At 38.2% G+C, this 15,894-nt stretch overlaps 2 protein-coding genes and 1 long non-coding RNA gene across 16 annotated transcripts; 2 read left to right on the top strand and 1 right to left on the bottom strand.

Annotated features, from left to right (window-relative positions):
- Window positions 1-3,170: 3,170 nt before the first annotated feature.
- Window positions 3,171-15,504, bottom strand: LOC129768636 (glucose dehydrogenase [FAD, quinone]-like). Of its 13 annotated transcripts, none has more exons than XM_055770392.1 (4): window positions 12,117-15,504; window positions 11,491-11,819; window positions 10,786-11,431; window positions 10,626-10,726 (listed from the first exon to the last, which is right to left on the bottom strand). In XM_055770392.1, the coding sequence occupies exon 1, from the start codon at window positions 15,475-15,477 to the stop codon at window positions 13,744-13,746; it is 1,734 nt and encodes a 577-aa protein (XP_055626367.1). In that variant the 5' UTR covers window positions 15,478-15,504; the 3' UTR covers window positions 10,626-10,726; window positions 10,786-11,431; window positions 11,491-11,819; window positions 12,117-13,743. The 13 variants fall into 13 exon arrangements, with proteins under 13 accessions (XP_055626378.1, XP_055626367.1, XP_055626368.1 ...); XM_055770393.1 differs by having other exon boundaries at window positions 11,723-11,819; XM_055770395.1 differs by having other exon boundaries at window positions 10,786-10,985; window positions 11,723-11,819.
- Window positions 7,881-9,823, top strand: LOC129768639 (uncharacterized). Of its 2 annotated transcripts, XR_008741705.1 has the most exons (4): window positions 7,881-7,964; window positions 8,026-8,290; window positions 8,344-8,712; window positions 8,787-9,823. It is a non-coding gene; the product is annotated as an uncharacterized LOC129768639 (long non-coding RNA). The 2 variants fall into 2 exon arrangements; XR_008741704.1 differs by having other exon boundaries at window positions 8,344-9,823.
- LOC129768638 (ubiquitin carboxyl-terminal hydrolase) lies at window positions 12,534-13,729 on the top strand. The gene is made up of 3 exons (XM_055770404.1): window positions 12,534-12,759; window positions 12,823-12,963; window positions 13,021-13,729. Exons 1-3 carry the CDS (start codon window positions 12,724-12,726, stop codon window positions 13,528-13,530), a joined length of 687 nt encoding a protein of 228 aa, XP_055626379.1. The 5' UTR covers window positions 12,534-12,723; the 3' UTR covers window positions 13,531-13,729.
- Window positions 15,505-15,894: the final 390 nt, after the last annotated feature.

The raw sequence follows: 15,894 nt of genomic DNA, 5'->3' as shown, positions 1-15,894 counted from the left end.
AGCTATCGTGAGTACAAAAATGATAAAAGAGAGAATCTTAAAAAAAAAAGTATAAAAATATTGAATTTCAAAATTACATTGTAATTAGCACTATAAGCCGTGGAATTTACGCCATACCACTTCCAGAAGCAATTAGACACCAAATTTGTAAGATAAAACCCAATGCCTGAACTACATTTGAATTAACTAAATAAACAAATTATTGCAGCTTAAAGCTCACATACCAAAAAACGTGGTGCTCAATTAGAGTTGACCCTAACCCAACACATATCAAACAAATTTTAGAGAATTTCCGATTCGATTGGTATGCAAATCGTTAAAAAGCGTTCGCAGCAAAAATAGTTATTAATGTTAACTTTATTTCGTAAAAATGTGACCAGTTTTCTGATTTGGCACCCTTAATGTAAGACGTAGTCCTACGTCAAAAATAAACTTACGGTATCTTGCTGCCATGTGAAATGTGTGCTGCGCTATATGATTTCATCGACATCTACAACCAGTTTGAATTCGGATACATCTTTTGCAAGCGTTTTTTGTTATGGTCCCGAGAGCCGATGCACTGCAACCACCAGCTGATGAAGATTTCTGGTTAAATATGACTAAAATGAAGAGCTTTAAATAAAATTACCTTCGAAAAACTGCAGCAGCTCTGCTGGAAGCTTCATGGGTATCATAAAGCCGGGTTCAGACGGTGCGAGTAAACATACGAGTCGGTCTAGTCAGTTACTGCAATGCAGCTACTCACACCGTGTGAACACATCATGTCAGTTATTGTCATGTGTGATCCGGCGTGCGAGCTACTTCAAAGTTTTTTGAATTTACTCGCACTCGCATCCCTCAAAACATCAAAAATAGAATTTAGCGTTCGAATCAGGGATGCCAAATGTAAAGAAATGTCTCTATTTTCAAGGTATTTGAAAATATGCGAGGATATTTATAGACATCAAAATTATTGGAAAAACAAATAAAACCCTCATGGTTCCTAAACAAAATCGTTGTTATTTTGTTTTACACGCTAGCGGGGCACACTTTCTTTTTGAGATAGTTTTCTTGAGAATCTCTAATGTAGAATCTTTTTTTTTATCCCTTTTGTTTATTTTAGGCTCATTAGCATTTTAGCTGTATCAGAGCCGAATTTCAATCGTGTACATGTCACATGTTTATCATATCTATAATTAGCACATTACACAGTTGCCATGTTTCTGGCGTTAGAGTATTCCCTTCTATACCATTGCATATGGTACACATTTACACAGTTGCCATATAGGCGTAAGAGTTTTCGTTCTGTTCTTCCATTATCCAGTTAGACCGGACAGCGGAGACAGTTGATTGATCATTGTTGAGTTATTTATAGAACAGCAGCCCGATGTGTCTTGCAGAGCAGAGCAGTTGTATGGATGAATCGATCTTATTTCGACCGTGGATCGATCTCCATCGCTGATGATTGTTGCGTGGACGTAGTTATTCTGTAACAACATAAAGATGGTCAATGAGGGCCCTGAGTTTTGAACTCACGATCGATCGCTTACTAAGCGAACGCGCAACCAATGTGGCTACGGAGACCCTCCAAATGTAGAATCATTATCAGGCACAATTTTCATTAAAAATTCACTCACAACTTTCAAAAAATGTATTGTTCTAAGAAACATACATATTCGATTTAAAAAGGTACATTTTCATTCATTATTTTAATTTTTGACGCGTATTTATTCGACCTGCAAATCTACTATTATTTTCATTTCACACGAACCTGCAGGCAAGGTGAAATAAAATTTTAAAAAATCTTTTAGACTGCCATTCATAGTATCACATACTTCCGGAATTATCTTAACTATAGATGCTTTGGAGATTCTCAAAAATATCGCCAACAATCGGAACGATATTTCAGAAGAAAGGCACATCAATGTCGTTGTTCAATTTCACTCGTGCAGGTATAGCATCCCTCATGAGTGTATCTTGGCGTTGTATTTTGGATCAACGAAATCCAACAGTTTTTCACCTTATTTAGGTGTTTTTCTCAACACTGCTCTGTACTCTAGGGAATCGTCATTGTAGAGTTCCTTCAATATTGTATTTGTTACTCCTCTTTTTGCATCCAATTCCTGGGCCAAATCCTTTTGCTTTTCTGCTTTTTTCGGATAGTACCTCCAGTTCGAAGAAATTCAACACGAAATATTTTTATATGCGGTCAGCGTGTTTTTCGCGATAATCGCGATGATAGATGCAACTGAAAACCTGAGACTGAAACTGCCAATAGAGAAATCGATTTCGGATCAATCATCTGTCAAATTCGGACCTGATTGCCGTTCCTGACTATTTGATGGACATTTGAAAATAACCTGACATCCCTGGTGAGCACATGCTGTAGTATCTAATTTCTCGCCAGCAGCTCACACTGTGTGAACGGACAAGACGAGTCAACCAATTGTCAAGCGAGTTCACCGGCCCAGTAGCCAGTGAAGTGTCGAAGATAATGATGAGTTTTCAGGCAGAATGAGCACTTTTCAAATAAAAAATCATTAATGAAAATTAACTTCTTCGTATCAAACTGGTATTCAATGTGCGTGGAAAACTTTGTTTTCTTCATGTGATATAATAATCTCATACAAAAATTTAATCTGAAGATATTATAGATATATTTGATATTATAATGATAAATTTAGTGGGAAACTAATCTCGCATCCAGATGTCGACACCGTACCGTTGTCATCGCGAATGCGTTTCATACCTTTTCCACCGTGAAGTGTATTCGTAGTGTATTCAAGAATCAGGCCCAAGTCTCCACCGTGGTGCGCTTGCAACGCAGTACACTGAGAGGAAAATTTAGTAAATATGACGAATTTTTTGGTACGTGTTACCAATTCTCTAGTCATTTTCTACCCTACTAATCATTGGTACATGTTACAAAAAAGAATGGTAGGCACATATGTCAAACAAACTACAAATTGTTGTTCCAACATTGGTGAAATAACAGTGAAAATTTTGCTTCATATTTGTGAGAGGTAATCATCAGGGATAATGACAATATTTTTTAATAATTATTTTTAATTTAAAAAATTGTATTTGATTGCGTTTAATTCTACATACTTAGAATACATTATACTAATAACTTATTCTATAAACAACATCAATAATTCTTTTCCATTTCCAAAGCATTTCCAAAGCAAGTTCCCGAGCAAGTTCCCGTTCCTCTTCCTGCTGCATCGCTCTGATTTGCATTAGCTGATTAGCAGCTGATTAGCAGAGTGGCGGTAGAATTAGCACGTTTCATCCGTATTTTGTTCTCTCGTGTCCCTATGAAGAAAAGAAATACATATGTTAATGATATTAAATATGCAATAAATTATGTATGTTCACCTTAATTTTTTTACGGTCGATGATGTGTTGAAGAAAGATTCCAACTCGCCGTTACCTTCAGTTCCATAGCTTGGATGGTTTTTGGTAAACAAGTATTACGAGTCTGGGATCATGCCAGCTGTAAAGACAAGGAAAAAGGTCAATAGTGTTGTAATGTATAGAATATAACTGATGTTTATCCTTGGCGGGAATAAAACAGTTTCCCGACCGAGGTGACTGGTGTAATGATGTAAAAAAAACGAATACTTATATCCGATTTGTTTATGATGAATGATTGTACTGCATATAATTTTAAGGCCAACTAAAAAAACAAAATATGGTATTAGGTCAATTATGTTAATATGGATCAAAATTTCTTGTGATATTTTCCCCGCCGAAAATATGAAAACAAATTCTCGGGGGAGATGAATACATAATTGAATTCAATAAAAACAAAGTCCAAAAGACAAATGCCGATTGCGAAGTGCGCACATCACAGTTGTTAGGTATGACAATAAAAACAAACTTACTAATGGTATGAAGTAAAATATACGAATTCCTTGTAGGAACATTCATTGCGTCTGACATCTTTTTTACGCAATTTTAGTAATATTTACAAAAAATGTGTATATTTTACCAATGTTTTTGCTACTAAAGATTTGGTAGCTGCTTTTACTAAACTATTTCTCCAGTGTAGACACAGATACGCTCAGCCCGCTCAGCAGAGAAGTGAAATTACTCGATGCGTGATTCATCAAAACGTTTGCATTTATTCCGCTCTTTCGAAAATTAAAGTGCGATTCACATACAACATAAGTGCGATTCACATACAACATACACGTCACGTTCACGTCCCGTCACGTCACGATACGTCAATGATTCTACCATGCAATTCTCATGAAAACATTCACATACACCAGCAACGTAACGACCCGTCAGCATACGTTCAACGAAAACGACCGGCAGGGTTTGTAGAAAAGAATAATTGACGGAGACGGACGGCTCGTTTGGTTTTTGTCTGGGCTTTGTGTCTCGGCTTTTGTTTTGATTTGGTTGTACAGCAATTTACATCTACATCGACATTAGGCTAATTGAACAGATCTGTGATGCAACACGTTTAATTAGACATTTTTACCTCTAGTTGGACATTTTTGTAAACATTGAGTTCGAGACCCAAATTATGGCCCCACATTGAAAGTCGTCACCAGTCGCAAATGTCCAATTACTGGTCAAAACCGACTCCAATGCGACACTGAGTGGTGCCTCAGCATATCGCTTTATAAGCAACTTACTGTACTTTTCATGCCAACATATCTCTTAGCTCCAAATTTCGGAGTGAAAATCATTCGCGACTAGTTGAAAGAATTATTCTATTTATTATTATTGTTGCATGAGGGTCGGACTACGGGGTTTAAGCATTTAAATAATTGAATTCAATGATTCTCATTGAATTTTTCAAAATTTAGAACTGATTCTAGGCATGCTGATTTGAAAGAGGACATTGCAATTTAAAATTGTTGTAGGTGGCGACACCATGAATAAAATTAAATAAATCATTCGTTTGGCATTTGACGGGACGGTGCTGGTGGAAGCATTGACTGCATGTGTGAATTGGTGGAGACGTTGACGGAACGTAGACGTTCTTCTCCGTAACGTGCTATGTGAATCGCACAATACACGTCACGTTCACGTCCCGTCACGTCACGATACGTCAATGATTCTACCATGCAATTCTCATGAAAACATTCACATACACCAGCAACGTAACGACCCGGCAGCATACGTTCAACGAAAACGACCGGCAGGATTTGTAGAAAAGAATAATTGACGGAGACGGACGGCTCGTTTGGTTTTTGTCTGGACTTTGTGTCTCGGCTTTTGTTTTGATTTGGTTGTACAGTAATTTACATCTGAATCAACATTAAGCTGATTGAACAGATCTGTGATGCAACATGTTTAATTAGACATGTTTACCTTTAATTGGGCATTTTTGTAAATATTGAGTTCGGGGCCCAAATTATGGCCCCACATCGAAAGTCGCCACCAGTCGCTAATGTCCAATTACTGGTCAAAATCGACTCCAGTGCGACACTGAGTGGTGCCTCAGCATATCGCATTATAAGTAACTTACTGTACTTTTTATGCCAATACATCTCTTACCTCCAAATTTCGGAGTGAAAATCATTCGCGACTAGTTGAGAGAATTATTCTATTTATTATTATTGTTGAATAAGGGTCGGACTAAGGGGTTCAAGCATTTTAATTCAATGATTTTCATTGAATTTTTCAAAATTTAGGACTGATTCTAGGCATGCTGATTCGAAAGAGGGCATTGCAATTTAAAATTGTTGTAGATGGCGACACCATGAATACATTAAATAAACCATTCGTTTGACATTTGACGTGACAGGCTGGTGGAAGTATTCGCGTTGACAGTGCGACGGTAGTGCCTCCTGGTGTTGGCAGGTGTTGGCTTCTCATTAGGGGGCAAAACATAAACAAACCGCCATCGAAAATATACAAATTTGATACAGTGATTACTCATTGTAATTCTTTGATTGTGTCGTCTGCTGGTTTTAGGAATCTTTAAACAGCTTTCAAACAGCATATTACGGTGAATAACGAATATTCTGGCCTCATTCAGCGTTTGTAGGAGGCAGAAAAAATAGGCGCATCTGGAGGACTGAGATTTTAGGGTAATTTCTTTAATAAAATTATGAATGAAACTTGAAAAGAAATGAAGTGCTGTTATATTAAACAGTTCTGTCAATTCATTGTCTTTAATAATAAAGCGAAAAACATTACGATACAATTCATTTGCAGTGCAGTGCTTCGTGGAGAAAATGGCCGAGTGGAAGCAAAGTGAACCTTGCAACGAGCCTTGTGATGAAAATATCGGGATTCAATCTATAACACCGCATTCTAGTAAAGTGGTTTGTATAGTTCCTGGATGACGTACACGGAATGGCCAAGGATATTCATTCCACAACTTTCCCCCGAAGGCGGATAGAAAACGGTATAAGGTTTGGTTGACAAAATTGCGACTGAATTATGAGCCATCTCCGTCGTCGAAAGCTTGCAGCTTACATTTTAGCATTACAAACTTTGTTGTTCCTAGTAAGTAGTGTTTTTCTGTTGCATTCTAAAATACTAATGTCTAATATTTTATTTTAGCTGCTAACTGAACGGATGATTTTAAAAAGAACAGCCATACCAGACATCAACTTACCTAAACCAATTTGTAACACAGTGAGAGAAATAGCAGCTAAAAATCGCGCAGAACGAGCAGCCAGGCGGAATGAATTTAAACCAGATCTGAATCATTATATGGAGGACAGCCAAATGTCGATCTGTGATGATACTGAGGACGCAATAGACATTATTACAGCACCGGACTTTGAGCAAGCAGCTGTTATTACATCACCGGACTTTGTGCAAGCAGCTGTTATTACATCACCGGACTTTGTGGAAGCAGCTGTTCAGGTGGACACGCTTGATTTGGATAAACTTTTTATCGGTCGTCGTAGAACTATGTCTGTCCACTTTAAAACCGATTCGGAATTGAACTCCTGGACAGGGTTAGCTTCCCTCAAAATGTTGGATACCATCGTTGAGGGCTTATGTTCGTTGGCCGCGTATAAGAAGCGATCGCACTCTACCGTTCCTGTAGAAGAGGAAGTGCTTGTAGTGTTTGTGAAAATGAAAACGAATATATCGTTCTCTTGCATGAGTGCTCTGTTTAACTTATAGCGAATTCGTTTTTAAAACTGAGTCAGTGCCAAACTGACTCTGTAATAAAAAAACGTTTTCAGTTTCACGAATGCGGTGTTTTGTTGGTGTGCGTTATATAGTCTGATTTGTTTATATTCGCGACGATAAATGTACAGTGTCGACGTCTAATGGCGATATTAATGCTTGGGAGGTAAATTATTCTCTATCAGATCAGCAGGGCCAAGTGCAGTGTAAAAATATAAAAGTTTTCACTTCATATTGTTTTATTACTTAAAACATGTAGTTCTGACACTTACTTAACCATTTGTCGAAGCATTTCCTGGTTTTTCCACAAATAATTACTATTATAATATAAAATCATCATTAGCCACAGTTTTCGTTCAATATGTTTCTGTGATATCGAAAAAAAACCTCTTATTTCATCACATGAAATAAATATTCGATACGTTAAAGTAAATTTTCATTCATAATTTTGATTTTGAAAGCAGGTTTATTCCACCTGAATATCCATCATTATTTTCGCCTCCCAATGAAAGCACACGTAGCTTAATGCCGTCTGCTCGAATATACTTTCAAAATCAGAATCCGAATTGGATTACGATTCCAATAATACAAAAGCAAAAGCAGCAGGTTTTTCATCTTCATAGTTTTTATTTTTAGATTTTCCAAAATATACTCGGAACTTGACAGTTCGGTATAGTTGTATTGGTGAACCCGAGTGCCAACCCGTGAAACATCTCAGTGCGAAACAAGGTGCTATACTATAGGTGGACCGCAATGTCAAAATTGCTGTTCGGCCATTGCTCGTGAAAAAACAAATTTGTTTACAAAACATATCATATCTTTTGGTGACAAATTCATTCGTCGGCAAAATAGCTGCTCGTGCTTTACTGTAGGTAGGTAATTTTCTGGATTTTTTCGTATAACAATTTCTCATAATTGCTTCTACTTTTTCAGATATCTACAATCAGCGGTCGAATTAAAAACAGTGCAGAAGGATGTTTTGAGTATGTTTTAGCTTCTAGCCGCGCAATCAATGCTTTTTTTTTCCAAGCAAGATGTACTTCTGTTTGGATCCTATCGGCGGGGAAAAAAGTACTTACGGCGACGGTGACAAGAAATAGCGCTGATTGCGAGATTACCAGATCCAGAAGATCCGGAAGGGCTGTTACAAGTAATTGGTTTTGCTAGAGCAAAAGGAGGTTGACAATGATTGCAACAGGTTCGTGTTTATTTTTCAAATTAGTGGACTTTTGTGTTGCTAATATATTACAGGTGAAATAAACTGTTGGAATCACGACTATCGATCACGCCAGAAGATCCGGAAAGAGTTGTTGAAAGTAATTGGCCACAGAAAAGTATCCATTTATGAAGTCTATCTCCATCTCGGGGGAAAGTGTGGTAAACAATGTCCGGGTTGTTTTTCGTTATGCGGACCTTGTTTCCGCATCCTTTTACTGCACAATAATACGGCATCTGAAGAAAATAAGATATTCACAATATAATTTTGGCATGATAGAGAACCGCGAGATGAACGATTATCTGTGGAGGAGTTGGACAACAGATTTCTTAGACTTATAGCACTTTAATCACACTCACAAGCTCTTCAAATCCTCACTGTCCCCCAAAACTATTGAATAATATGTAATATAAATACCTTATTGCAGCTCTAGTACACTATTTTTCACGAATATATATTTGCTTATTTCTTTCTTCAGTTGTTTTCCTCAGCGAGTTGATATGAAACCATAACGACACAACCAAACAAAAAGTAAACAATGCAGAAAGCTACGTCTCGCAACTCGTCTCACGTATTGTCATGAAAGTGTCAAGAACGAAACACCTATAGTTTAGCATCTTGGTGCGAAACTAATAGCTTTCGGGGCGAACCAGTGCGACACTGAGTGCGAAACTGACTGAATAAAAAAACGTTTTGACAGCAGTTAGTGCGGCACTGAGGTTGAAACTGAACAAAAACGAATTCGCTATTACATTACCAGACTATTTCTCAGGTGTTTTACCGGACAGTTCCATTGTTGAAGATGATGTGCACTCCATTAGTACCATGGCCAACACAAGAAGAAGTTAATCGCAATATGCCACACTATTTCCGACCATATTATACTGACGTTATCGCTGTACTCGATTGCACTGAAATGCCAATTAAAAAACCAAAATGTCTCCACTGCAGGATCAACGCATATTCGCATTATAAAGGACGTGAGACTGCGAAGTACTTGATTGCAGTTACTCCAGGAGGAACAATATGCTATATAAGTCATGGATATGGCGGGAAGGCTTCGGATAAGCAAATAGTTACTGCGGAAAAATTGCTCGAAAAATTTAAAATTGGTGAAGCAGTGATGACCGATAAAGGTTTCAGCATAGATACTGAATGTAAAGCCCTCGGAGTGAAGCTTGTGCGACCACCATTTCTAACGGCTCCTCGATATCAGCTGAGTACAATGGATGCTCGTGTAAATGTTTCTATAGCCGCGTCAAGAGTACATGTGGAACGAGCTATACAACGCATAAAAATTTTCGAAATATTCAACAACAAAATCGATACACGTTTTCTTCCTATATTGGATGATTTAATATACATTGCCTGTGGAATTGTCAATATTTCGAAGCCAATTCTGTCAAACGAACGATTTTAGAATTAGAATTTTTTTTATTAATAATACTTTAGAATACATATATTAAACAGACGAATATAGATATTTCAAAAAAACATTAAAATAAACCTCCTTCAGCACTGCTACCATCGTTCTAACATAATTTGGATCGAATTGAACTTCCTGAACATAGCATTTATCATCATATTCTGAAAAGATTATAAAATCTGCTACTCTACATTTTGTTATGAACATAGTTAGTTGCAACTGCGCGTAATATTGATGATTTTTTTTCAAAACATTTAATCTTGTAAAATAGGGAAGAAAATCAATTAAATCACTCAATGATTTATTTTCCCCTTCTTTTGGACACTTAATTTCTATTATTCTCCCTTCGTTTATAACAATTCCGTCAGGAGAACATCCCAGCCATGAAATATGTGGGGGTATTACGAAACCACAACTCCAAACGTTTTTTCTGTAGTCTCGCTCATATGCTGCTATGGCTTTTGATTCGCATCGGATCCCATGTACGATTGCTGGTGTTGAAAGATGTTTCGGTGTCACCATACTCAGGATTTTACTTTTCCAATTTTTGTTCTTGTCGGGTTGATTTGTGTAGTATGTATACACAGAGTATGCACTGGATGAAGTGATGCGCCGGCTTCGTTCTTTTTTCCATTGCGATGATACTCTTTGTTCTATAGTTCTTGTACATATTTTCAAAGACTCGTATTCCGATACTTTCACATTAATTTCGAAATGAAGTTGCAGATCCTTTTCTAACGGACCTATAAATTCCATTATTTCACGATCGATCATCGTGAAGTTATCAGGATGAAACGATCTTCTCAGGAAGGATTTAAGTAGACTGCAAGTCATATTTTCTTCAATAGAAATTAACGAATCAATGGATTCTGTAGAATGACTTTGCACATCTATATCGAGAAGTGTATTCAGAACATCAGATTCATCATTTTTGTCAATATTTTTCATTTCTCGTCCTTTCTTTTCGTATGCCAGACCGCTTTCAGGGAATCCTAATAATTAATAATTAAAATTTTATTTTGAAAAATCGATCAATAAATTGGAAGCAAACCTTTCACGAAAAGCTGAAGAATGTTGGTACCCTCATCGTGAGTCAAACCCGCCGGCGAGGCAGCTTCAGTCGTATCTTTTGTATTCGTCATTTTTTTGCAGAATGCGGTCAATGGTGTTGTCTTGTACATATCGTCAGCAACTTTTTCTGCAATTTTACCCCACTTTTGTTGCAAATCTGTTACAGTAAACATTCACTAACTGGGCGAAAAGAGAAGACCACTTATCGACATTCGCGTTTTAACTGGTCCGGCATGTTAAACGTCAAATAAAATCGAGGGAAACTTCAATGAATTGTTTGATTCGCTTAGTTCCTGTAATTAGATAAATAAAAGGATTCCAATGGAAGTTTCGCATTGAGTGCGACAACAGGTATGACATATGATTTGAGAAAATTGTTTTTCTGTAGTTTAATCAATGTTTTTGTCGTGCGAAAATAATGTCAACTTTCATAACATTTAAAATTACATTCGAATGCCCCTCACAGCAAATCTTCCATTTGAATATGGCGTCGATTGTTTACGAAATTGTGCTTTTTAACTGGTCCAAGGACCAGTTAACGTTCGCCCAGTTAAATAGCAGATCAGTTAAACCAGGACCAGTTAGCGAACGATTACTGTACTGTAAGCAATGGAACTGAAGGGAACCTAAAAATAGAAAAATTGATTTTTGCCATTTGTATTCAAGAAAATCACAAAAAAAAAACATTAGAAGATGTTTTAAAACGGCCATTATGTGTTTGCATTTTCCCATTCCAGCTTTGCACGAACACTGAAAAGACCACTTTTCAAAGGAAGGTCTGGTGCGGATGGAAATTTTGTGTGGATCAGCTCTAGGTGATGATGACTTCAAACAAGTCGCAAATATGGCAAAGCCGTCCTCGTGCACGGTTTGAACTCCGACAAGAAGCAAGTGGTTAGCTTGAAACACCCGTTCACCTTCGACTATCAACCTGCTTCCTCCTCCGACGTATTGAAAAATATCGGCAAGCTGCAAATTTACCGTCATCATCGAAGAGTTTATCGCATTGGATGCCTGTTTAAGAAAGAAATATTAAAGGTTTTCATTAGCTTTTCATTGCATTAGAAATATTCCGGAACTATTTTTTGTTCAAATCGCACTAAAGTAACTAAACATTTTTACCACAGATTCAGGAAGAAACCTCGAAACATCGATTTTCATTCATAATTTTGATTCGAAACGAGAGATGAAATTCCAATTCGCAAATCATACTAGTTTTTGAAGATTTATTATGGACGAACAATACAAGTACGATTTGCACGAATGGTGAAAAAAGATTATGCATATGGTATATGATATTTTCTTACTCACCATTTTGCAGAAAGCTATAGAATCTCAAGACAACTTTGAACAAAAATTATAGTTTTTCTCACTGCGTTTGTTTACGTTTCACCCCCTAATTTGAAATGTCAAACTCAATGCCGTCAACGCGGATTGACTGCATGTGTGAATTGGTGGAGACGTTGACGGAACGTAGACGTTCTTCTCCGTAACGTTCTATGTGAATCGCACAGAAATCGTACGGGAAAGGGTTAATATATTTCAAATACAGCTGGTAATTACAACATTCTGTGTTATTATTGCTAGCTTCCCACCGAAATGAAAACCAAACCGACTGCACCAAAAAGCAATCAGAATCTTGAAAATGGTCATACTGCCCAGCTGCAAGTTGTATAAAAGTAGGTCTTTTAGGTGCATTCTAGGCGGTGGCCGCCTAACCAAACGTCAACACAAAACGTCGTCTCATTCAATTTCGGTTTGACTGTACACTTGATTGTTCGTATTGGTATTTCGCCGGCTATTTGTGGTTATCACCGGCATCAAATAGGATTATATTGCAAAATTCAATTAGTTTTGCTGATTCATAATACGTGCCCGGTTGTCCAGTAATCACAGTACAGAGTTCTAGGATAAAAGCATGTCCACCTGGTTGCCACTCGAATCCAATCCTGAGGTGACTCATAGCGAAAATTATAATTACTTCAAAGATAATGGCCTTTGCTAATGTTCTTTATAGGTTCTCAACAAGTACCTTGTGAAATTGGGTGTATCGCCAGCATGGAGCATTGTCGATATATACGGAATGGACGATGAACTTCTAGCCTTTGTGCCATCTCCTTTGAAATCGTTGATATTTTTGTTTCCGTGCTCTAATGTTGTACGTATTTAAAAGTTCGTTCATTATGCTTTATGACAACATTAACTTTGTTTTCAGTATGAAGAGTTCCGCGCCAAAGAAGATGAGGAACTTAAGGCAATTAATATAGAGCACCCTGAAAATCTGTTTTATATGCGTCAATACGTTCATAATGCTTGCGGAACAATTGCACTGGTCCATGCAGTGCTCAATAACCCTGACATTGAACTGGAGGAAGGAAGTTTCATCAAGAAATACTACGATTCTACCAAAGATTTAACTCCGGAGGAACGTGGCAAGGCACTGGAAAACGACGTTGGATTCATTGAGACACACGAGAGTGTGGCAAACGAGGGCCAAACCGCCGCTCCCGATATTAACGAGAAGGTATACCATCATTTCATCGCGTTCGTACACTTCGATGGAAAGCTGTACGAACTGGATGGGCGGAAGAATTTCCCAGTAGTTCACGGAGAGACTTCGCCGGACACTTTGCTGAAGGACGCAATCGCGGTGTGCAAGCAGTACATTGCACGTGATCCGAACGAAGTGCGATTCACTTTGCTAGGATTGGCCGCCACCCAGTAAAAAACTCGAAATGTGAATCTCAAATATGAAAGAGCAGCGCGCTTTATCTATATCAGCATAAGCAAACCCGAATGAATATGGACCTATCGCATTTTTCGAGCAAATTTGTTGCTTTTGTAAGTCAACGTTAAAATTATAAGTCTGCATTTTATTATATACAAGCTTTATTTGTGATAAAAATAAATTCGAACAAGTGCAACCACATTTATTAAATCAGCTTTCTGGTGAAGGCTTGAACTTTTGTTTCAAAAAGTATTGCGCTAGTGCACCTATAACAGAGTTTGGATTTCCACTCGGTAGGGTCGGCATAATAGATCCATCTACGACATATAAATTCTTCACACCATGCACCTGGAAATCTTTATTAGATACAACGGCGTTTGGATTGTTGGCCGACCCCATTCGACAGGTCCCAACCGGATGATACAGGGTCAGTGTAAGTGACTTTATGTAGCACTTCCAGTATTCATTGCTACCGAAAGAATGTTTTTCACAACCTGGAAACGGTTTGGGATTTATTTCAGCCCCCAAATCTTGCATTGCTTGTGCCTTTGATATCAATTCGACAATTTGGATTCCAGTTATGAGCATTTGCACGTCTTCTTTTTCATGTAAATAGTTTGGTTCAATAATGGGACTTGAATGCGGATCTTCATTCCGAAGCCTTATGTATCCTCGGCTTTTCGGATGTAATAAAATCGGTAAAATACTAACCGATTGTTGACCCCGATCTACTAGAGGACGATAATAATTCTCCCATACATTTTCTCGAAGGTTGATCAAACTTCGAAGGTGTAATCCTGTGTCGATAGTAATACCTACTGGAAGAACCATGAATCCAATGTTAGTGGTATTTTCTGTAATTGATTTGACGAATCCCAGACATTCGCAGCCTCCAAAAGATAGGGACGAGTTCTTCCCTTCGTTGAAGAGATAATTTTTGATATTTTGTGGTCGGATCAAATCCCACACAGAAAGGGGTAAATTTTCTGATAAAATCACCAAATCCATTCCGGTCGAAATATGATCCTGTAGATTTTCTCCAACCTTCAAATCCACTACTGATGTTATACCTAAAGCTTCTATGTGACTTTTAGGTCCGATTCCACTCTGGAGAAGAATTTTAGGACTCCCAACTGTTCCGGCAGATAGGATAACTCCACTAGAAGCTGTTGCTTTAAGCATTTGTCCGTCTTTTTCAAATAACACACCGTTCGCCTTTCCCTTTTCCACAATTATTTTAGTAACCAGAGCGTTTAAAACAACTACATGTCCTTTCGGTTTGTTCCTCCAATAATAATGACCAGTGGTCCACCGCTTACCTTGTTGCGTGGCCACTTTCGGTCTATAGAAATATCGTCGATCCAATCCAACGCTGGCAGCCGCCTCCATGAATGCGTCTCCCAACTTCGTCTCAAAACTTAATTCATCACTAACGACTCGGCTTTTTTCATGCCAATCTTCCTCGAAATACTTCATAAACAAATCCCGCTCGTGATCGTCATCGAACCAGCCATCAAAATCATGCCTTTCCGCCCTGTAGTGTATCATATTGTTGAGCATGCTCGTACCGCCGAAAACTTTTCCCATCGGCCAGTAGCTCCGATTCTCCGCCAGTGCCCAACACGCATTGCTCTGTGGTTCGGTTTTATATTGCCAGTCATAGTGTGTGCCTTGCAGCAGTGGTTGAAACAACGGAATATCCATCAAGCTCGACCCCATGGAACCGGCTTCGATGAGCAACACATCGTTGGACGATATCCCGGATGCTATGAGGGAGCCAGCCGTACCGGTTCCTATTATTATGTATTCATATTGGCGTTTCGAGGGAGTGTTGGAATAGTACAGTTTGTGGAACAGATACGATCCATTTAGAATAGCGCAGAAAAAAGTAGTCCCAAGCAGGTAGAAAACATAAGTTGCTAATGTAGTTAAATTGAAATGCATTATGTTCACTGTTTTGCCTTATATTTAATGGACAGACCAAGGCGCGTAGAAGTATTCCTAAGGTGGGCCAACTTGCTAAAACCAAGGCGCCTAAAAGTATATCCTAAGGTGGGCCAACTTGCTAAAACCACTCTTCAGCCATATTGGAATTCTATTGTGTTTTGTTTGTAAACAAAACACAATACGCTAGTGCCGAAGCTCGCTCGTGATCAGTCTGTCTCTTTCGCGCTACAAGCAAATAATTCCCCTTCTGCTTTCTTCTGTACTGTTTTCATATACCGCTCCCCTAATCAATTTAGTGACGAAACGGCCTCACCTAGTACCATAGACCCGTCTTGGCTAAAACCACTCTTCAGCCATATTGGAAGTCTACTGTGTTTTGTTTGTAAACAAAACACAATACGCTTGTGCCCAAGC

This window comes from Toxorhynchites rutilus, chromosome 2 (assembly GCF_029784135.1).
Source record: "Toxorhynchites rutilus septentrionalis strain SRP chromosome 2, ASM2978413v1, whole genome shotgun sequence".
Lineage (NCBI taxonomy): Eukaryota > Metazoa > Arthropoda > Insecta > Diptera > Culicidae > Toxorhynchites > Toxorhynchites rutilus.
This window is presented reverse-complemented; position numbering and strand designations above follow the sequence as displayed.